Consider the following 24,415-nt stretch of genomic DNA (forward strand, 5'->3'; position numbering starts at 1 on the left):
ACGCGCAGGCTCAGCGGCCATGGCTCACAGGCCCAGCCGCTCCGCGGCATGCGGGATCCTCCCGGACCGGGGCACGAACCCGTGTCCCCTGCATCGGCAGGCGGACTCTCAACCACTGCACCACCAGGGAAGCCCGTAAGCTTCTATTTTGCAGTTGATAAATGACAGAGTTAAGGGCAAAAAAAACACAACAGACATTGCTTAATCAAATAACTTTAATCAAGTTAACAGTAAGCAGTAGAAGTACAATTACAGGAAAAGCCCCATATTTTACAGGTAAATTGTTTTTCGTTGTCTTTACTTGTAAGGTGTTGAAGGTGGGACCCACTCCTGAATCTTCTTTCTAGTGGTGGAATAAGGTACGTATTGTTGTGGAGTGCCACTCACGTTGAGTTTATGGTTTGTCCAAATGAATTTACGAGCAGTAGGTGGTTTTGTTGTTGGAGGATCATCAGTCATAGAGTGAAGCCAACGATGCCTTAAAGAGGGAAAAAAAAGACAGTTATGAAGAGGCAGCATAGTGTAGTGGGAGGAGGGTTAAGAGAGCAGTTCTCGAGCTACTGTGTTGCTTGAGCTCAAATCTCAGCTCCAACACTAACTAGCTGAACTTTTCTACGCCTGGGTTTTTTCACCTGAACATTCTTACTAAGAATGGTGTAAGGATTAAATGAGATAATACACATAAAGCACCTAGAAAAATTCTTGTGCATAGTAGGTACTCAACAAATGTTAGCTATTGCTGTTATAATTATTGTATTTCATCAAATCTAGGACACCATCAATTTTAAGACACACCATTATTTTATGTATCTCTAAGAACGAAAAAATGCTGCTAACTAAACTGTGACACTATTGATTATAACATGTATCCTAATTTTACGTATAAAAATGTATTTTAGAACTGATGACGTACAGTATTACTATTAGATGCTAGAGGCTGATTCCGGAGTTTCAGTATGCTCAGGATGCTCTGGTTCATGAAGCTCTAGTTTGAAACCCATGAGGCTCCTGCTGAAGAAGAGGGTCTCTGCATGCATCTTAAATCCAAGCTTAAGTCCGAACACTGGAGGACATACAGTTTGTTATAATAAAATTATTAAATCACAGCCCAAAGTTCATGAGTGTTTCAGCTTCAAGTGTTAGTCAAAAGATGTCTGCTTGGAGGTGCCAGAAATCTGGCCTAAAGAAGAAAGCTAGGCGTTTCCTTGAGTATAGAGAACTGTCTCTCTAATAACAGAGAAAAGAAAGAATCAAAGTCCAAGGGACAAAGAGTAGAACTGAGCAGAAAGTCAAGCTGAATTTATATGGGAAAGGAAGGGGAGAGAGAATTCATATCAAGACTCAGAGCTCACAAGACAAAGATGACCCTATGGGAAAAGGGAATGAGGTGACAGGCACAGAAATGCAGCTCCAAGAAAAAAAAAAGTGGGGTGGAGGATTGCCCAGCTACAGAGGAAGGGGCAAGTGGAGGAAGTTTCAGTAAAATAACTAAGACTAAAGCTAATGAGAAAAATTTATGATGCTATGTAAGTTTAAGAATATTTGCTAAGAGTAATTGATAGATGTAGCTAGGTAATTGGCTAAGACCTACGAGAATAGAGACAAAATATTATTACTGTTGCTATATTTGTGTCTAAAGATAATTATATCATGATCAGCTAACACAATAAAGAATGAAGAAGTCTGTACACACTGGGCTGGTTTCTCTCTTATATCCTCCAAAGGAAACTGTGGATTAGTGAAAGTAACCAGGACCAGTGAACAACTATTAACATGAGCTCTGAAACCTAGTGAGACAGTGGTGGCGAGACAGGCTCCACAAGCTACTCGAAGGCGGGATTAGCTGTCAAAACCAAGGCTCTTATTTATCAAGGGGCTTTGTATAAGTTAAGGCACAGCAGAAATATTTAACTTTTGTCATTTGAGTCAGCTTAAGTAGCTAAAGAAGATTTTTATTCAAATAATTGCCATCGAGACTCCTGAAAGTTAAAGTATTTAAGGAACCACAGTCCAAAGCTTTTATATGCCTATTTAGTTACTTAACTGAGAGCTCATGGAGAAATAGAAAATGTTCAAGAAAACTGAAAGAGGGGAAATTCTCTGGTGGTCCAGTGGTTAGGACTCAGTGCTGTCATTGCCTGGGTTCAATACCTGGTTGGGGAACTAAGATCCTGCAAGCTGCATGGCATGGCCAAAAAAAAAGAAAGAAAGAAAACTAAAAGAAATTTTTTACCACCAACACATAAAATCTGAAAATGTTCATCCAGTAAGGCTACTGGCTAGAGTCAGGGAATGACTAAACAGCAATTTATTCTCATTATGTTAGAATAAGAAACTATAAAATAAGAAAATGTTTATAGTATGCTAGGCTAATATAACCCTTCTGTTATATTATTAAATAAAGCTTAAAGAAATAATACCTTTTAGATTTCCACACCAAAGAGTTTTTGCAAAACAGGTTTTCATCTGGGTCATTTTTCTTCCAATTAATTAAAGATGCTAATGGACTAAGAGTATTGTTTAGAAAACTGTGTTGAGCTGGCATCAGAGCCACTTCAATTTTATATCACTGTTATTATCTTACAGGACAAAATATAAAATTACTTAAACTTGATGATAAAGTCAGTGAGACTACAAATAAGGAGACTGGAGGAAAGGCAAAAAGTTATAAATACAAAAGAGATAAATATAATGAAAATAGATTATACTTTGGAAAAAACTCAGTACTCAAATATATTCAAATGTGTCAAAAAAATCTTTTCTTTTTGAATTAATTAATTTATTTTTGGCTGTGTTGGGTATTTGTTACAGTATGAGGGCTTCTCATTGCAGTGGCTTCTCTTGTTGAGGAGCACGGGCTCTAAGCATGCGGGATTCAGTAGCTGCGGCATGCAGGCTTCAGTAGTTGTGGCGCATGGGCCTAGTTGTTCTGCAGCATGTGGGATCTCCCCGGACTGGGGCTCGAACCCGTGTCCCCTGCATTGGCAGGCGGATTCTTAACCACTGCGCCACCAGGGAAGTCCTCAAAATATCTTTAATAACAAAGATATTAAATCACAATTACAACACAACTCAAATGGAAATAAATCCATAAGTGGTTGATCCAATTCTCAGTTGTATGTAAGGAAAAAGTGTGGAAAGGAAGAGGAAAAGAACACTTTCCCCTTCTTTGAAAATATACTACTTCACTTAAGTTTGAGGTTGTTAGCCATTCAAAGTACAAAATGGAGGGATTTATTTGTGAAGAAAGAATTAAACAGCCTAATAGAAAATTTAAGAAATAAAAATATATACCATATAAAATAGATTTTAAAAAATCACTGTAGGGACTTCCTTGGTGGCGCAGTGGTTAAGAATCCGCCTGCCAATGCAGGGGACATGGGTTGGATCCCTGGTCCAGGAAGATACCACATGCCGCGGAGCAACTAAGCCCATACGCCACAACTACTGAGCCCGTGCTCTAGAGCCCACAAGCCATAACTACTGAGCCCGTGTGCCACAACTACTGAAGCCCGCACACCTAGAGCCCGTGCTCTGCAACAAGAGAAGCCATGACAATGAGAAGCCCACGCAGCACGACGAAGAGTAGCCCCCCGCTCACCACCACTAGAGAAAGGCTGCGTGCAGCAACGAAGACCTAACACAGCCAAAAATAAATAAATAAACAAACAAATAAAATTTTAAGAATAAAAAATAAAAAAACTACTGAGCCCGTGCTCTAGAGCCCACAAGCCATAACTACTGAGCCCGTGTGCCACAACTACTGAAGCCCGCACACCTAGAGCCCGTGCTCTGCAACAAGAGAAGCCATGACAATGAGAAGCCCACGCAGCACGACGAAGAGTAGCCCCCCGCTCACCACCACTAGAGAAAGCCTGCATGCAGCAACGAAGACCTAACACAGCCAAAAATAAATAAATAAACAAATAAAATTTTAAGAATAAAAAATAAAAAATCACTGCGAATGAAAACAGTCTTTAAGATGGATATTAAAAACAAAGATAAAAGTTTAATTTTCCCTTTCAGAAAATTTCCAGAAATAAAATATTAACAAATAACAACCAACAACAACAAAAATATAGGCAGTTTTGAATCTTTTCCTTGGATAATATACATTATTAATTTTGGGAATCAAGGCCGGCTCCTATGTTCATGTTTCAGATGTTTTCACTTAACATTACTGAGCCAAGAAATACTAAAGATTTTTCAAAAAATATAATAGACTAAAAAAAAAAAACCCGCTCCAGATTGTTTTTTGAGGTAAAAATATTCATTATACTAAAACTATTACTCCATCCCACTTTAGTTTAGAAACATTCTCATGCATATCACTCAGTCACTTATTTAATACTATTTCATATTTTAAAATTGTGGAAACAGAATTGAAATGACTTTCCCAAGGTCCCACAGTATGTATGTTACACACTGAGGCTTGAACACAGTTTCCCAATGGCTGAAGAGAACATTTTGATCAGGACCTTAATTACAATTAATAGATGAAAACTGGTTGGGATTATGATAGCACTTAAGTATCTGTCAAAATCCTGAGATCCATCTAACCACAGGATAAGATTGATATATTTAATGCAATAAAAACCAAAGACAGTTCATTACAAGATAGCCAACTCAAAGTTTGTTAGCTCAGTAATTATTCTTTTTAATTAAATGAAATCTGAATCAAAATCTCCATAGGGTTTGACAATTATAATTCTAAGGATCAGCTGCAAGTCTATCTTACGAACATTCTGAAAACTCACAACAATCAGGAAGGCCAGAATTACCAGACATTAAAGTCACAAACATTAGAATGGTATAAAAATTGGCACAAAAATTTTGTACCAAGATTTTGGTAGAAAAGTACAATAATAAAACAGAAAAAAATCCCCCAGACTAAAGGATATATAAGGTAAGGTTGGCATTTCAAATCACTGGGGAAAGTATACATTTCTCAACAAATTATGCTAGGATAATTAATTTTGTTGAAAAAAATTATTAGGTTTCCCCAGCCATATATCAGGATAGACTGCAGATAGATTAATAGTGCACTGATACAAACGTGTGAATATTTATATTCATGATATATTGATATTTATAGAATATGAAGGACCATTTCTAAGCTTAATATCAAAGGCCAAAGCCATAAAGAAAAAAATGCTAATTTTACTACATAAAAACTGAAGTGTTTATGTCCTAAACCTCTGAAAACAAGATTAAAAAAAGAAATGGGGAAATATTTGTAACATACAGAAAAGTAGTTCGTCTATCATTACAAATCAGAAAGAAAAAGTCAAACATCCAATAGAAAAATAGATAAAAGATGTTAAAAGATAAGTCATAAAAAGAAAAAGTAAAAATGGCAAACAACAAAAAAGAAGTTTAATCAAGGAAATACAAATGAAAACAAGATGTAACTTTTTACTTGCTAAACTAGCAAAGATTTTAACAAATAATAATAATACCCAGTATTTGTGAAGTTACAGAGAAATCAAACTCACATACAGCTGAATGTATTTACCCTGAGAATGTAAATTCAATGTATCTACCCTGAGAATGTAAATTGAAGGTAATTTGGCAGTAGGTACTAAACACTTATAAAACATGTACACTTCTGGATGCAGCAATTTTACTTGTAGGAATCTGCCATAACGAAATAAGGATGTGTGGGAACATGCTTACATACAAGGATGCTGACCAAAGCTTTATATATAACAGTGAAAATATGGAAAGAACAAAACCAAGAATAATATAGGGAATACTTAAATAACTCAGGGCACACCCACATGACAGAATATTAAAGCCTCACTAAATATTATGTTACAGAGAATATTTTATGACTTGAGAAAATGCTCACCATATGTTAAGCTTAAAAAGCAGGTTATTTACTTAATTTACTTAATGATACTAAATAGCATTTATAAGTCATGGGCACTGTTCTAAACTTTACAAAACTTTACAAATACTAACTCATTTAATTCTTAACTCTATGAGACAGATGTTATTATCCCAATTTAATAAATGAGGAAACTAGAGCACCGAGAGTCTAAATAACTTGCCCATGATAGTGATGCTAGGATTCAAAACTGGGCTACTTCTTCAAAAAGTAACCCACTTACATTAAAAACAAAAACAAGGGATAAATAGGCATAGGAAAAGAGGAGATGGAAAGAATATATATCAAAATATTAACAGCAGTTTATCTTGGTGTGGTAGGATAATAGGTTACTTTTATTTGCTTTGTTATTTTCTGAATTTTCTGTAATAAACATGTACTACTTTGTAAGATAAAACAAAGCTATTAGAAAGAAAAATCCTTCTAATTCAAAACAACTAGAGATGGTTTTAAAATCCTGCTCAATTCATCTGTCATTTATTTGAGACTGTAAGTAGGTTCTTCTACTTCTAATCTCATTTCATCCCACTTTAAGCCATCACTTAAAAAAAAAAAATCACTCTCTTTAAAGTACTAAATGTTTTAGTAGCAGATAGACTGTTTCTCTCATTCTACCTTAATGGAAATTTTTCCTACGTCAATTCCACCGCACAAACGTCATTCACTACAGTTACATAGAAAAGGTTCAAACTGTTTTTTTTAATCTAGAAACCTCAAAATTTTCTACATGACTATCTCTAGCATATATTATATATATATAACATCTTATGGAAAAACCCAAACAAACTTTTTGGCCAACCCAATACATTGCTAACCTGTGAACACAATACAGATTTATTCTGGAAATTAGAATCAAGAGTAGTTCCTGTTCACCAAAAGTAATACATAGTTTATTTCCACACTCCAGGTATAAAATTTTCCAGCAACTCATCTTTGTAAAATGTTAGAATCAGAAGCACTGAATAGTAAATGAAATGTGTTAAACAAAAGCTGAATTTTAAAAATCAAAACAATCTTGTCTTCTGCTTATAATTAGCACATTTTAACAGAGAAAGGTTATAAAGTAACATTCTGTAACACAGGAATATCTACTTAAACATGCAGTTTACAGTTTCTTAGAACATAGTCTCTTATATTCTGATTTTCCAGAGCAGAAAATAAACATTAGGAAGGATCTATTTCGAAAAGAAGCTTGCAACACATTGTACTGAATAACACTCACTTTAATTCAGTTCAGAGTATTTTACACAACACCTACTACCTGAAAAAGGATAGATTAAGCAGATACATCAACAGGAAGAAGACAATATTCTCTGGCATTGAGAGGTGGCAATTTACTTAGGAAAATAATATTTTAAAAGACTAAGATACAATGCAGTGGGACAAGGTATTAAAAAGGACAGGTTGAAGTCAGAGTGGAATTTAGAGGTAAATATGAGCTTCAAATTCATACAAAAGCTATAAAAGAAGTGACAAGACATATCATTTTTGGATCAGCTACCAGAAGCAAATAAGACTACTGTATCCAAAAAGCAAAATAACTGTTGTTTCAAGGAAAATAGTATGTCTCCTTTCATTCAACAAATATTTACTGAGCAACTACCATGGGCTAGACACTGGTTTAGGCATTAGCAACACAACAGTGAACAAAGTTCTTACCATCAAGAAGTATGGTAGCTGGAGAAACAATAAATTAAACACTATGCAATAAACTGCCAGGCAGAGATAAGTGCTACCAAGGAAAAAACGAGAGCAGAGGAAGGGGACACAGTGTGAGAGAAGGACAGGGCTCTTTTAGCTAGGCAGTCTGAGGAGCATGAGCCATGCCACACCTGGGGAAATAGTTAGTGCAACGTGACTGAGGTGGGAGTGTGCTCACCACTCGAGGAAAAGCCAGAAGACCAATGTGGCTAATAAGTCAACAGTTAGCAGGGCAGTGAACAGGGCAGTGTACACAGACCTGGAAGGGCCAGGATCACATTCCAACTCCTTGCAGACCATGTAAGGAGTTGGAATTTTAACTCTCACCATGATGGAAAGCCAGTGGAGAAGTTCTGAGCAGAGGTTTGATGTGATCCGAGTTACATTTTAAAATAATCACCCTAATCACTTAGTATGCTGGGAATACTGGTGTTATTGTAAGAATGTAAGCAAACCAGTTGGGCAGTTGTAGAAGTCCAGACAGATTACTGTGGTTTGGACTGGGGTAACAGCCATAGGTATATCAGGCATGGGATATATTCAGAAAGTAAAGCAGAAAGAACATGCTGATAGGCTGGTTATTAGAGAAAGAGTTGAGGAGGACCCTTAAATTTTTGGCTTGCACAATCAAGAGTCATTTAAGGGCTTAGGGACATTTTGCTTGATAGGTTCGTTCATCTACCTACACTGGGCATTTGAAGATATTTAAAAAATTAATATATTACATTTATAAATGTGCCCTAAAATGCTTAAAGGGATGTAATTAACTAAACTTGCAAATGGAGATAACTCTTTAGGAGAATTTAATCTTTTCCATTAAAGTTTATCAAACATTCACCAAAGAACAAGAGAATATGATTATTCTCTATCTTTCTGCAAAAATATTCAATTTACTAATCTTGCTATCCTATTTATAAATAGAACCTCAAAGCTTAAGAACAGCTATGTTTTAAAATTTGCAGCTATAGTAAATAGAATATTCATTTAAAACCCAAACTGCCATTAATCCTGCCTATATACAAAGCCCCTAAGATACTAAAACACTCAAACTGACAAGTAGAATATTAAGTGAAATGGGGAAAACATCTATGATATATTACGTGAGGGGAGGGGGAAGAGAAACAAAATATTGTGTATAATAAAGACATACATATGTATACACACATATATCTATATATAGTTATTTCTAATCACAAACCTTCTTCTAAAGAAGGTGTGACCAATAAACTACAACCTGTTCTCCACACTGTGAACCTTTAAAAACATTCCTTCTCTACTCAAAAGCAGACACTCAAGTATTTGTTGAATCAGTGAATAAAATGTTAACAGTGCTTATTTCTTGGCCAAGGAATCAGAGTTTATTTTTGTTTGTACCTTGTATTTCTCTGGATTTTCCAAGTTTTCTATAACAATTGTACATTTTTATAATCAGAAAAAATATTTAAATGATGATTATAAAGACTGTTTTAATAGCATGGAAGATTGCTTATATTATCTACAGAGAAAACAGAAAATAAAACTGACTGATTATGAACACAACAACTACACAAAAATTTATTTAAAAGGACTAAAGGAAACATGCCAAATGTTGACAGTGGTTGCCTCTTACGGGTGTATATGGATTATCCCTGCCCCCTGACAGATTCTTTTAAACTTTTCTGATCTCTCCACATTTTTTTCAAGAACAGATTCCATTTAGATTCGATGAAGTTCATATTGCCAAATCCATGTGGACACTTCTCTGTCCTTATCTTACTTAACCTCTCAGCAAACATCAATACAGTTAGACTTCCCATGTTTGTTGAAATGCTAACCTCTCTTGCCTTCCTTCTTACTTTGCTAGTAGCTACATCTTACTCTTCTTTGCTGGCTTGGCCTCTGTCCTAAGCTCCAGATTTATCTATCCTGCTGTTTACTTAACACAACCGTTCATTTGGATTTCCAACAGGTATCTCAAACTTAGTACATCCAAAAAAGAAGCTTCTGATTCCTACCCTCCACCCTCACAAACTACCCTTCTCCCAGTCTTCCCATCTGAATGAATGGTACCACCATCTACCCAAACTTTCAAGCCCCAAACCTAAGAATCATCCTTGATTCTTCTCTGTCACCTCCAAGTAATCCTTCACATCTGCCACCTTACTCCTCTACAAGGCTTCTAGAACATATTGTCAACTGAAAAAAAGCTGACCACAATGATGTTAAGTATCCTAAATAAATTAACCCTACAAGAGAAAAACCGTTATCAATGTCACCATGGCACTGGAAAAATCTTCAAGGGCAAAATTAAGTTCTGTAAAAAAAAAAAAAAAAAAGCAAAAACTTTTTAACATATGCTATAATTTTTTTTTAAAAAGTACTTATGTATTACTTGAGTAATTTAAACATTAATTTTAATAAGAAAAATTAATATATGAGGAGAGACTAGTGCACTACACGGAAGAAGGAAAGACATATTACTTAAAATGAACAGAAGGTGCCACCAAGTGGGAAAAAAGTACATACAAAGTAAAGAAAAATCCAGGCAAGCCATGGTTTTTTCTTTTTTAACTTGGTTCAAAGGATTTCAGAGTTCCAATACTTCAAAACACACACACAAAACTTTGTTTCTCCGGATGTAGGTGAAAACAGTAATTTTATACTATTATGCAAAAAATAGTCCAAACTTTCTACCTTTCTACTGGTATTCAACAACATTTTATCTTGTCAAATTTCATGTAGATACTGATTACTTACTTGGTTTACTACCATAAAAATGAAAATAAAGATTATTGAGCATTACTGTATAGATGGTAGCAATTAGCTATCTTAAAGATAAAATTAAGGGCAATCAAAAGTGGTATAAAACAGTACTTGTAATCTACTGAAATACTTTGAGTATTCTATTCAATCAAGTTAAATAAGAAGAAATTAAAATCTTATTGCTGACCCCATAAATGAAGAAAAGGAAGGGACTGTAACAAAGAAAAATAAGACACTAAGTTATAGTATAGTATTAATCTACCAGCTAGTATTCATTAAAGTGACTATAAACTCCAAGAGGATCATATATTTTGTTCACTACTATGCATATATAAACCCATCAGTGCCTGACACATAGTGGGGTGCTCAATAAATATTCATTTAATGGAATGAACTATATGTAAGCTGGGTGCTGTGCTAGGTTCTAGGCAATAATTTTTTTTAATTTTTTATTTTCAAGGTTTGTGTAGCTCCCCTGCCCATCTCAGACATTTGCACCACCATGAATACTTTTTGTTTATCTCTTGGTAGACCTAACAGCCTTACCGACTGCTGACGCATTCAAAGAAAATGAAAGCCTTGAGACAAAACAGACAAACCCACAAGATTTCTAATGTTCCCAGAAGATCAGGGAACGTTACGTGAGCCACAGAAGTTCATTAAAGATATTCCCTGGTTCTACCAAAAACACTGATGGCTCTGAAGAGAAAGCCTTCCCCAGGTGAAGACTATGTACCTACTGAACAGACTCAAAGACCATCATAGGCCACACTGGGCACCAGAAAACTCAGAAGGACAGAGGACAGGAACCACAGCTTACCAGCTGGGAAGCATCAGGTGTTCTTCTCACTGGGAGACTTTGCAGTAGTTCATGCAGGTGACAGCCCACCTGGCCATGCAGGAGCTATTTTCTTTGACTCCCTAGATGACACAGCACAGGCTCAAGGGAGATGAGAGCCACATCAGGCAGGTGCAGGAGCTGCCCTGACTTAAAAGCTTCACGTCCACAAAAGCTAACATCTCTACTAACAACAACTCCATGGGCGTGGCTTCAGGATTGCCATTGCCACAAGGGACAAGCTAGTTCTCAGAGCAGCAAGACAGGGAAGCCCAAACATAGCTAACTCATCAGGCATTAATAAATCCTCTAAATCTAGATGCAGTTTACCAGTCAGGAATCAGTTTTATCCAGCAATATGATTGATACAATCTCATCTGGTTTCCAGGGTAACATTTAACTGAAGATCAGATTCTCTCAAACCTTTTACCGATGATTTATGAAAACTACATGCTACACTAGGTGAAATCTCATTTCAAGTCCTATCTCTAGCACCAACCTCTATTCTGACCTCTGGACTAGTGTTTTCAACTGTCTACCCACCATGTTCACTTGGTTGTCTAACAGGCATCTCGGAGAGAACTCCTGATTACCCCTTCCAGTCTGCTTCCCCCATCCTGCCTGCTCTTCCTCTTCTCAGTAAATGTGTCACAAATAGTTCAGGCCAAAAACATTGAAGTTACCCTCTTCTCTCAAAATCCAAACCATCAGCAAATTCTGTTGAGTCCATCTTACTTCAAAATATGTCTCTACGGTAGGCAGCCTCTAAGATGGCCTCCAATGACCACATCCTCCTGGTGTTCACACCCTTGTGTAATCCCCTCTCGAGTATGGGCTAGACTTACTGACTCACTTCTAACAAACAGAATACAGCAGCAGAGTGGGATGTCACTTCTGGGATTAGGTTTAAAAAGACTGTGGCTTCCATCTAGGGTGCTCTCTGTCATTCACTCTCAGATTGTAACTCTGGGAAAGCCAGCTGTCATGTCATGAGGTGGCCTTGTGGAGAGGCCCACATGAGTGTTCTCGGAAGCAAAAATTTTCTGAGGTCTGCCTGCAGACATGTGAATGAGTTTGGCAGTGGATCCTTCCAAATTCAAACCTCGAGATGACTGCAGCCCCAGATGATATCTTCTTTGTAGCCCTGTGAGATTCTAAGCTAGAGGCATCCAGCTAAGCTGTGCTCAAATTCCTTACCCACAGAAATGGTGAGATAATGTTTATTGTTTTAAACTAAATTTAAAAAATCTGTTACACAGTAGTAGACAATTGATACAATTCCAAATCTCACAACCTACATTACTGACACCTTATCCAACTTCCATCATCTCTGGATGGAGCTGGCCCAGACAACTACATAAATAGTTCCCTAAGTAATCAGCCTACTTCCACAAGGCTCCCTTCCTCTAGTCACACCAATCACAGAGATGCTTTAAACATTTAAATCAGAGTCCAAGAGCCATTAGGTGGGGCCAATCAAGGTAGGCATCTGTCTTTGCTTGGCATGGAGGGTGGAGATGAGGTGTGTGGCAACAGCCCAGTAAGGTGACAGAGCCTGAATGGGGAGAGGAGGGCAGCCACATGGGGGGAGGGGTGTGGCAAGCTGATGTGGGGTGCTGGAGGCAAAGTGAGGTAAGAAGGGAGGCCAGTGGTGGGAGGTGGGAAGGCAGCAATGGGAACTTTGTTACCTACAGTGGAATTCATCAAATAAGTAACTCTATTAAATAAAAGAGAAACAGATACATATACAGAAAGGGAGAAAACTGGAACATAACCTACAGTGTTGGACTGGATTCAGTGGCATTGCTGTCAACTTATGGTTTTCAATATATAAGGTGAAAAAGAGAGATATAGAAATAGAAATGTACACACACACACACCAACATTACAGCCATCTGAGCTTGTCCACTGAGATGCCCCAACAGCAATGAGCGTACCTTGCACTCGGATATTAGTTTCTAAATACTATTCTCTACTGAAAAATAGCAAGTAAGAAAATAAAACAAACACAGGGCTCCTCAGAGAAATGGCTGTTTTCATGGGTGGGGCAGGGAAAATATAAGATGAACCTGGAACACCTTTTGTCAGAAAGCAAGAAAGTGCTCCAAGAATGAGGGGGATATTTCAAAAGGACCCCAAAGGCAGACTGAACGGGTTCCCACTGGTCAAAATGAGTTCAATTTGAGCAATAAAATAACGAATTATAGTAATGGATTACAACACATTGATTAAAATGACAGTTCATATTGATATAAATAAAGTTTGACGAGTAACTGGATAGTTGCATAACCTCAAAGTATCTCCCCACAAAATGCCTATTAATTGTAAAGGGAAAATGAGTAACTTTAGAATGGAGAAATCTGGCACACACACCCTAATCAAGTGATAGAAAATTTCAGTAATGAGACAAATCAAAACTAGATGCCATTTAATAGAATGCAACAAGAAGAATCTGACACTGCTTCTGTGACATTCCTGCCAAAGATGCATAGCCTCCATCTAGTCATGAGGAAACACTGCAAATCTATACCGAGGGACATTCTACAACACAACTGGCCTGTAATTTTCCAAAGTGTTAAGATCATAAAAATCAAGGAAAAGCTGAGGAACCAAACCAGGGTGAAAGAAGCTAGACAGAAATGAGGTCCACATAACATGCATGACCAGATTCCCTTGCTATAAAAGACATTGCTGGGACAACTGATGAAACTTGAAGAGGGTCTGACGATTAGACAGCAGTGGTGTATCACTGTTAATTTCCTAACTTCGATGGTTATATTGTGGTTACGTAGAAGAATGTCCTTGGCTGTAAGAATTACACTCTAAAGTATTCAGCCATGATATGACATCATTTTCGCAACTCTGAAATGATTCAAATACTTGTAACTTTTCAAAAAGTTTGGGATTTTCCCCAATTTTTAAAAAATATAAAACAGATCACATCCTACCTAACCTTCCAGTGACTTCCAGAGAACTTTAGAAGAAAAGCCAACGGATCTACCCATGGTTTACAAGATCTACATGTAGATGTAGCTACTGAAAGCCCTAGCTATCTCCTACCTCATTTCCTGACATCTTCCCCTCACTCATTCCATTCCAGCCAAACTGGCCATATTGCTGTTCTATGAATACAAGCAATACATCTCAAGCACAAAGGACTTTTGCACCGGTGGTTTCTGCTCTCTGGAGCTCTTCATCGCCACCCCCCCACTCCTCTCCTCTTCAAATGTCACTCCCTCAAAGAAGCCTTCCCTAACGCCTGTATAAAACAGCCACCTCCCCTACAAGAGAAGGCCACTGCTCTTTATCCCCTTATGAATTCCTTGCATTTACTGTTGCCTAAAATATATAACACATTTGTTTTTCTGCTTCCCTTCATGAGAGCAAGGACTTTGTTTTACTCACTGTTGTATCCCCAGTGCCCAAAATAGTTCTTGGCACCTGGTAGGTACACAGTAATTATGTAAATGAATAAAGATGACAAATTGTATTTGTAATTCATTACTCTATATGTAAGATAACACCTGGCTCTCTAATAAAAGATAAATCAACCCAACTTCAAATGTACTAATGGATCAAATCAAAGGTAAGGTTAGAATTCTACAATGTACTGCACTCACTCAGCAAAGGGGGTTCTGAGAAACAAACAGCTGAGCTTATCCGAACCACTTCTCCCTACAAAGACTGGTCACAAGCCTTTAAGCTTCCCTTACAAGAAAGGGTCATCAAAGGTACTCAGACATTAGGAGGCTCCACTCCACAAAGAAACTCAGCTTTGTATCCTCAGCTGCCCTCAGGCATCACCCCAGCAGGTGATGTTATCTTCTACAGCTTTCAGCTTCTTTTTTTTTAATGTGATCTCAGATCTTATATATAAAAGGACTTGCTTGGCTGCATAGTACTCTTATCATGTCAGATTTTTAACTATTTAATAATTTAAAATGTGTTTCAGACCACGTAATTTTCCCTCCCCCAGCCCCCAATCTAGATAGGTGCTTTGAAGGAGATGGCCATCAATCTGAACACAACAGCCCACAGGCCTTCCACACACTCTTAGGACCAACCCCTCCCCCAAACAACCAACCAAATGAAAATCAGCAGGATACTTCGCCTCCTAAAGCCAACATTCCACTTTGAGATCTTCGTCTCAAACAGTGCCAACGTATACACAGAATGCCCCTTCGAGAAGGCAGACAGCACCAAACCTAAAATCACAGCTCCTCAGATTTTCACAGACCATAGGTTATTATTTCCCATTAAAAAGAGCACAAAAATCCAGCCTCAAATGTAACATCAGTGCTGCTTTCTCATGTTAAGAGCCACTGAGTTTTATTAAAGACAGAATCCAATATTGTGGTCTTCAAACTACGACATGAGTAAATGCTTCTAATTAGTCCAAGTAGTGGACCAGAGGTAGGCGAAATCTTACAAACATATTTTGCTTAGCTCACATACTATTTTAAAAAATTATTCTGTCCAATCAAGTAGCCTATTCAATTTATCCTTTTAATTTAATTTTTTATAGATTTAATGAATTAATCAATTTATTTATTTATTTATTTTTGGCTGCGTTGGGTCTTCGTTGCTGCGCGCGGACTTTCTCTAGTTGCAGCGAGCGGGGGCTACTCTTCGTTGCGGTTCCAATATCAATCTAGGTATTTAAGCAATAAGGTCTTTTTTTTTTTTAATTAAATTTTTTTTTTTTGGCTGCGTTGGGTCTTCGTTGCTGCGCGCGGACTTTCTCTAGTTGCAGCGAGCGGGGGCTACTCTTCGTTGCGGTGCACCTGCTTCTCATTGCGGTGGCTTCTCCTACTGCAGAGCACAGGCTCTAGGTGTGCGGGCTTCAGTAGTTGTGGCACGCGGGCTAAGCAGCTGTGGCTCAGGGGCTCTAGATCGCAGGCTCAGTAGCTGTGGTACACGGGCTTAGCTGCTCCGCAGCATGTGGGATCTGCCCGACCAGGGCTTGAACCCGTGTCCCCTGCATTGGCAGGTGGATTCTTTTTTTTTTTTTTTTTTTTTTGTGGTACGCTGGCCTCTCACTGTTGTGGCCTCTCCCGCCGCAGAGCACAGGCTCCGGACGCACAGGCTCAGCGGCCATGGCTCACGGGCCCAGCCGCTCTGCGGCATGTGGGATCTTCCCGGACTGGGGCACGAACCTGTGTCCCCTGCATCGGCAGGCGGACTCCCAACCACTGCGCCACCAGGGAAGCCCAGCCTACTCAATTTAAATAAAATAAATTCACCTCCTTAGTGGCATTACCCACATTTCAAAGTGCTCTGGGCCACATGGGGCTGGTGGCTACCCTATTGGACAGCACAGATATAGAACATTTCCATCATCACGGAAAGTGCTATTGGACAGTGCTGTATTTAAACTGACAAATATCTTTAAAATAAACATTTAAAAACAAGAAGTCTCACAAAGAAATACAGATTTCCACGTTCTCTTGAAAAATCATATCTAGGAACCCTTGGCTGAATTCTTACCTGATGGAACTGGAGAGAGTGAACAGGGCTGCTGCCCTCTTTGATGGAGTGTGTGCTTTTCAGTTCAATACAGTCCCCAATACCCCCAACTGTCTCACATCTGTACTTCCCTCACTTATGTTACATGCCTGGATTTCTACTTGAGCCTTCAAAATCAAAGTGAATACTCTGAGATTATCCTAGTTTCTACTCAATAGAGCACAAAACTATTTCTGATGATCAAGTTCAACTAAAATAAAATATCACAGCTAACCTGATACTTATTTTTAGTTTTTTTGTGTGAGATTTTCTAGACCAACTAGAAGGGCTCTCTAGAGTTTAAATGTGTATCAACCAACAACCTGTGAAATAGATACAAATACCTGCTTTGAAATAGTTTATTAAAAATTTGGTAATTCAAGTAAGAGCATTTAAAATTTCATTTCAAAATAGGCATATTAAAAATCACAGTTTTTAGAGACCTAAGGAATTTGGGGGCTCTCAATTTACAGATGAGAAATCCAAGCTCCAGAGAGGTTAAGGAATTAATGCTTTAAGTCAAACTGCCAAATTAGATCAGAACCAGAGTTCTTTTAGCCTTTCTCTTCACTATGGCCAGGTGATACTACAGCACACTGCTTTCCCTCAAAGACAGCCACACTATTATATATCCCAACATATAATATGATTGGTGACACCCCTCCATCAAGAGATAGTCTGTAACCTCTCTGGCTGAACATGGGCAGAGTTTTCTAATTGCCTTGACCAAGGGAATGCGGACCCAATACTGGATGATTTCCAAGACTACGTCAGATAAGGCCACATGGCTTCTGCCTGGCGCTCTGTCTCAGAGCATTTGCCTGAGCAGGCTCAGGCTACCGGAGGGTGTTCCAATCCAACACCCCAACCATGCCCCCAGCTAAACAGCCAGCATCAACTGTCAGACACTGAGTGAACACACCTTCAGACTGTTGCCAGAGCTGCTCCAGGTCTTTGCTCAAACCCTCCAACCCCCACCTCTGGCAGGAGTGTCCTTGCTCAAAACCTGCCACCCCCTCCACCTCACCCCTGCCTCTAGCAGGAGTGAATATAAATCCTTCAGTTAAAGGGTCCAGAGATAAGAAAGGAAGCTACAAACAAAAACCCAGATGGAACCAGATGGGACCAGCCAATGAATCTGACCTCCAAAAGACCCAGAGTCTGATTATACATTGATTTTTTCTACATTAGCATATTATATGACACACCTACTGGCAGCCATGACCAGACATTAAAGAACAAAAAAGGATCAAAAGGGAGTGGCACCCCACACCCTGAGGGTGCGGGGAGCCCTGCCCTTCCCGGTAGACTAATGCATATGCCTCACCATCACTAGCCTCACTCCTCCTCCCTTTGTCTTTACTCTATAAAATTAAATCTCTCTTGCCACCTGGGAGAGAAGTTGATCTGTGAACTTAGCTCCCACTTCTCCATTCTTTGGCCACTGAGTAAAGCTTGTGCTGTGTCTATCTAAATCAGGGTCCATAGGACGTAATTCAGTAACAAGATGATTCTACTATCCAGCCTTTGAGTCTTCCACTTGAAGCCTCAGACATCCTGGAGCAGAGATAAGCCATCCCTGATGTGGCTTGTCTGAATTCCTGACCCACAAAAACTATGAAATAAATACTTATTGTTGTTTTAAGGTACTAAGTGTTAGGGTAACTAGTCATGCAGCCATCGCAATTGGGACAGATGCTTTCAGAACAACACTGATTAACTTAAAAATAGATATACAACAAATATTTGTGTAATGAAACAAATATTTCCAAGTGAAATAAAATAAAATGTTGATGTAGCTCACCATTCAGGGGGCACCATGCTTCCATCCACATCCCAGAATGTGTTTTTGCCATTCATTTCAGTAGTATATATAACCCATCGGTGACGGCCTGGATGGAAAGATCAAAATGTAGTTTAGAGAGATGTGAGGAAATAAAAACAACCTTTTAAAAAAATTATAATTGCATAACATCAAAGAAGACAACCTTTTTTATTAAGAAAAGACTTTTATATGCTCTTATATAAGAGAAATGTTAGAGAACTAGAGCCCTGGGTATATTACTGAAGGGAAACTCCAGGAAGTGTATGGCAAGCTTTTATCAACAACCTAGTGGCCACCTCAGCAAAATCCCTGCATGGGGACTGAGACTCACTCTGTGGGTAGGGCTCAGCCCTTTCACAGTGGAGAACCCTTACTTCTCCCCCAGCTCCCCCTCCAAGGGGGTATCAGAGAGGGAAGGGGAGGGAATATGTTTCCAGCTGTTCTGGGTATTCAGGAGAAAAAGTGCTCCTCCTAAGACTGGGGCACGAGAAATGTATTCACAGCAATCACACTTGAATTATATGTTTCCATATAAATATTTTTAAACAAACCACCAGAGATCCTTTTGGAAATTGGTGATTATTACATAATAAGCAAACACTATATATGATAGATAAGTAGAACATCTCATGTTATCAAAACAGTACGCTGCATTCTTTAAAAAACTTCTGTGAAATAGTTGAGAGCATAACCACAATTTACAAAACTGTTAGGCAAAGACCTGGATTTTAATGAAGACTGTCACTTTTTTTTTTAATTTTTATTGTGGTATAGTTGATTTAATGTTGTATAAATTTCAGGTGTACAACAAAGTGAATCACTTATACATATATCCACTCTTTTTTAGGTTCTTTTCCCATATAGGCCATTACACAGTACTGAGTAGAGTTCCCTGCACTATACAAGACTGTCACTTATTATCAGTGTATATTAGGCAAGTTTTATGAGACTCAGTCTCTTTACCTATTAAAAGTGGATGATTAGGGCTTCCCTGGTGGTGCAGTGGTTGAGAATCCGCCTGCCAATGCACGGGACATGGGTTCGAGCCCTGGTGAGGGAAGATCCCACGTGTTGTGGAGCACCTAAGCTCGTGCGCCACAACTATTGAGCCCACGCTCTAGAGCCTGCATGCCACAACTACTGAGCCCACGTGCTACAACTACTGAAGTCCGCGCGCCTAGAGCCTGTGCTCCGCAACAAAAGAAGCCACCGCGATGAGAAGGCTGTGCACTGCAACGAAGAGTAGCCCCCATTCGCCGCAATTAGAGAAAGCCTGTACACAGCAATGAAGACCCAAGGCAGCCAAAAATAAATAAATAAAATAAATAAATTTTTTCTAAAAAGTGGATGATTATACCTACATCTTAAGGTTGCTATGAAAATTAAATATCACACACACACCTAGTTCAGTACTGGGCACGTAAGTACATAATACACATTAATTCCTTCCATCTCTTCCTCATTGCCTTCACCCCCACAGAGGGAATATGGAATTCATCCCTGTAATGAATTTTAAGGCAATAAGCAAAACATAATCTGCATTTACAGAGTTTTCCTAGGGAAACATATAATCAAAAAATATCGACTAATACTATTTATTATTTATTTATTTTTTTTTTTTTTTGCGGTACGCGGGCCTCTCACTGTTGTGGCCCCTCCCGTTGCGGAGCACAGGCTCCGGACGCGCAGGCTCAGCGGCCATGGCTCACGGGCCCAGCCGCTCCGCAGCATGTGGGATCTTCCCGGACCGGGGCAAGAACCCGCGTCCCCTGCATCGGCAGGCGGACTCTCAACCACTGCGCCACCAGGGAAGCCCGACTAATACTATTTAAACATGAACTTATCTATTAAAGAGATTGAAAAGATTTCAGCCAGGATTTGTTTCTTTTATTAGAGAAACCAATCTTGAGAATAAGAAACTAAAAGTAAACTATAATCTTGTGAGGCAGGGGAATATGAAGGCAGACGGAGGAAACCTTGGGAAAGGTTTCATAGAGTTAGGCCATAATGACAGAGCTGGGCTTCAACAATCTCATTATATATATATGTATAAATTTTAAATGTGCATACTCAGACTCAGCAATACCACTTACAGGAATTTATTTTTAGAATATTTAAACAAATGAATGTGGACATAGTTACAAGCAAGTTCCCTGCAGCACTGTCTCTAATAGTAAAAAGTTGAAGGCAATGTAAATGTCTCCCAATAGTAAACTGTTTGATAAAATAATGGTTCTTCCATACAGTGGAATACAGTGTTGCTATTAAAAAGAATGGTGTGGGGGACTTCCCTGGTGGCACAGCGGTTAAGAATCCACGTGCCAATGCAGGGGACACAGCTTCCAGCCCTGGTCCGGGAAGATCCCACATGCCGTGGAGCCACTAAGCCCATGCACCACAACTACTGAGCCTGCGCTCTAGAGCCCGCGAGTCACAACTACTGAGTCCATGTGCCACAACTACTGAAGCCCGCGTGCCTAGAGTCCATACTCCACAACAAGAGAAGCCACCGCAATGAGAAGCCCGTGCACCACAATGAAGAGTAACCCCCACTCGCCACAACTAGAGAAAGCCCGTGTGCAGCAATGAAGACCCAAAGCAGCCAAAAATAAATAAATTTATTTTTTAAAAAAGCATATATTTTCTCCCTGTGAGGATATCAAACACTGTTCTGCAACTAGAGTTTTTCATGTTACACATATCTTTGATATATTTCTATACAACAAAGTATTCTCAAAAATGTGTAATTCATCAGTATCCAATTGATGCACAACTAATGTGGCTTTTAGAATTTACTACTAAAACAATGCTGCAATGGGTGTCTTTGTTTTGCAAGAATATTTGAGGTGAATTCCTAGAAGTGTTGGGACAAAAGATATGTGCAACGTAAATTTTAACAAAATTTACCAACTGTCCTCCAAAAGGACTGCGTTAACCCATATATATATATATATATATTTTGTGTGTGTGTGGTATGCGGGCCTCTCACTGTTGTGGTCTCTCCCGTTGCGGAGCACAGGCTCCTGACGCGCAGGCTCAGCGGCCACGGCTCACGGGCCTAGCCGCTCCGCGGCATGTGGGATCCTCCCGGACCGGGGTACGAACCCGTGTCCCCTGCATCGGCAGGTGGACTCTCAACCACTGCGCCACCAGGGAAGCCCCTAACCCATATATTCTTATGGCATTTCCCCAGTTGGAATTTATCAGATTGGCAAATACTTCAAAATTTGATAGGTGAAAAAAGATAACGCTGTTTTTTGAGCTGCATTTCTGTAATTACAAGTGAGGATGAGAGGGATAAATCAGGAGTCTGTAATTACAATATACACACTAATATATATAAAATAGATAACCAAAAAGGACCTACTGTATAGCATAGATAACTATACTCAATATGTTGTAATAACCTATAATGGAAGAGAATGTAAAAAAAAAAAAGGAATTAAAAAAGTGAATCACTTTGCTGTACACCTGAAACTAACACAACATTGTAAATCAACTATATTTCAATAAAAATAAAAATTTTTTTTAAAAATAATGTATTCTTTTTAAAAAGAAAAGTGAAGATGAGCATGTTTTCATGCCTTTGTTGGTCATTTAGTTTTCTTTTCCTGTGAATTATCTTTTTCTTTTTCTATTGAGTTCTTCATCCTTTTACAAGTACTCTGTAAAAGTTCCTTGTACATTAAAGAAAACAATGTCAAATCAAATCCCAATCTCATTCCCATTATTTATACCAAAAAATATTGAACTCACCAAAAAACTGCTTGTTGTCTTCGTAGTATTTGTTTCCATATTTGTCTTCCCCCACTAATGTGCCAACCCTCACATCATTTGCCCTGGGAATGTCCAAAAGAAAAGACATTTTAGGAAGATTCTTTGTTCATAACACACACATAAAGTGAGAATACCAACTTTCACAAACATAGGCAGCTGTGCCAGCTAGAAAAATGAGGAGGTGCTGGGTATGGTCACTGGCTGTATACTTCTAGCGTTCATCCCCAGGTTCACGGCCACTCATTGTCAGAGAATCAGCTTTCAGGTAGGAGCTCTAGAATCCCTGCTCTTGTTGACCTAGTACCATTACAGCACGAGAAAAGAGAAACTGACCTAACTAATGTGCCTAAAATACACTAAATAGACAGATGCAATATCGTCAAATTACAAGACTACTTTTATCTACTATCCCTAGGCTATGAGGCAATGGAGTTAGCAAAAAACTTCAGGAAATCTGGAAGCTCAAGTATTTCACTGTGATCACCTCGCTCAACTCCTTATAGGACAGGGAAGGCAAGTGAAGGCCAGCGAAGGAGGAAAAAAAAAAACATTCCCAAGGTCACGCAGTGAGTGTTTGGCAATGCTCACTGCTCTCCAGGAAGTAGAGCAGGGGTGCAGCCCATATGCTCTCGCCTCCACGTCATGGCTCTGTCTCTAGAGCCGGCTTTGGTCCTGTCTCCGGGAGACCCCTAGACAGAGACTTCGGCCCGGGGGAAGCGGTCAAAGGCTGTCCTTGAGAAAAGCTGAGGATTCTCCAAGGTGACCCAAGCCCGGGCCACCTTCCAAGAAACCAGCCAGCGCAAGTCCAGCCCCAAAGGCCAAGAGCATGGCTCTGGCCGCTTACCTGAAGAAAACTCGTAGATAGCCGCGGAGGCCTCCGTGGCCGCGGACCTGCTGCAGCCCGCGCTTCAGGACCTGCAGCAACTCCATCTCGTCCCGCAGGCCCCGCCTCTCCGGCGCGCTGCGGCAAACCCACCGCGGGGAAGCGGCCACTCAGCGGCAAGGGAGTCGACCACAGAAGGTTCCCACGCACGCGCGGCACGCGGAGGTGGTTTTGCGCATGCGCGGGTCCGGAGCGCGCGGGTCCGGAGCGCGCGAGTCCGGAGCGCGCGGGTCCGGAGCTCCCCCGTCAGGCCTCTTCCGGCTTTCCAGAAAAGGTGCGGTTGGTTGATTTCACTCCGAAGCAGTTTTCAGAGATTGCATTTAGAATGCAGGACATGCAGTGGAAAGCTCCCCTAAACTAGGCTTTCCCAGGTGAAGGTTCCTCCTTTGGGGACCTCAGTTTCCTTAAGTGATTGCCTGACTACTCCAGAAATCCTTTCTAGAGCCAAGATTTCTTAGAAACAAGATACCATTAAGGAATTCAATATTAAGCACGAAATGATACTGCACATTCGCAAGTAAGCACATTCGACACTAGCGTTGTGGTAGGCGACTGAAGAGGAGGAATAGAAAAGTACGAGATTAAGTATCTACTCTCAAGTATTTAATGATTTAGTTGCAAGTTTTAAATTAAAAATTTAGATATTTAAAGTATATTCGAAAAATAATCCATGCATATTTAAATTTTTTAAACAATAAAGGGAATGAAATGAACGCTATTATTTCTAATTTTCTAGCAGCTAACTTTACGACTTTAAATATGCTTTAAAACCTATATTTCTTGATCCATCAGTTTGGAAGTCTCTGATTCCCAACTATTTGAGATGAGAAACTTAGCACATGGTCACTTCCTTCACCTCATCCCATCCTTTGCTCTTCCAGACTCTAGTCTACCATATCATTTCTTTAAAAAGGTCAAGATTTATAAGATTTATATTCTAATCCATAACTGAAAGTTTTCATAATTGTCTAAAGAGTTTTATAAATTGAAACACAACATTATTTCTTGAGAGGACCAAGAAATAAGACTGGACCCAGAGAAGAGACGTAATTTTCTGCTACTAAATCTTCAACCCCAAAAGAGAAACCTCCAAATATTAGGATCAAATTTTCTTTTCTTAGATTCTATCAGTTGCTCAAAATCCAATGTCACATTGGAATTTATGTTGAACTGTGGCTTGTTTTCCTGTTTAAAAAAAACTATCTGAATTATTCCAATATATAAGAACTGTTTTAAAAACATAACTATATTACC

At 39.2% G+C, this 24,415-nt stretch overlaps 1 protein-coding gene across 1 annotated transcript; it reads right to left on the reverse strand.

The window, feature by feature from the left end:
* Positions 1 to 201: 201 nt before the first annotated feature.
* NDUFA12 (NADH:ubiquinone oxidoreductase subunit A12) lies at positions 202 to 23,294 on the reverse strand. The gene is made up of 4 exons (XM_007119501.4): positions 23,123 to 23,294; positions 22,258 to 22,340; positions 18,481 to 18,568; positions 202 to 478 (listed from the first exon to the last, which is right to left on the reverse strand). The coding sequence occupies exons 1-4, from the start codon at positions 23,206 to 23,208 to the stop codon at positions 298 to 300; spliced, it is 438 nt and encodes a 145-aa protein (XP_007119563.2). The 5' UTR covers positions 23,209 to 23,294; the 3' UTR covers positions 202 to 297.
* Positions 23,295 to 24,415: the final 1,121 nt, after the last annotated feature.

The sequence above is a fragment of the Physeter macrocephalus genome, chromosome 6 (genome assembly GCF_002837175.3).
Source record: "Physeter macrocephalus isolate SW-GA chromosome 6, ASM283717v5, whole genome shotgun sequence".
NCBI lineage: Eukaryota > Metazoa > Chordata > Mammalia > Artiodactyla > Physeteridae > Physeter > Physeter macrocephalus.

Bases quoted from the DNA above. Each gene is read 5' to 3' on its own strand.
- NDUFA12 (XM_007119501.4), bottom strand. From the start codon at position 23,208: ATGGAGTTGCTGCAGGTCCTGAAGCGCGGGCTGCAGCAGGTCCGCGGC. The intron at 22,341-23,122 runs GTAAGCGGCCAG...GGACATTCCCAG, and splicing joins TATCTACGAGTTTTCTTCAG to GGCAAATGATGTGAGGGTTG. The intron at 18,569-22,257 runs GTGAGTTCAATA...CTTTCCATCCAG, and splicing joins AGACAACAAGCAGTTTTTTG to GCCGTCACCGATGGGTTATA.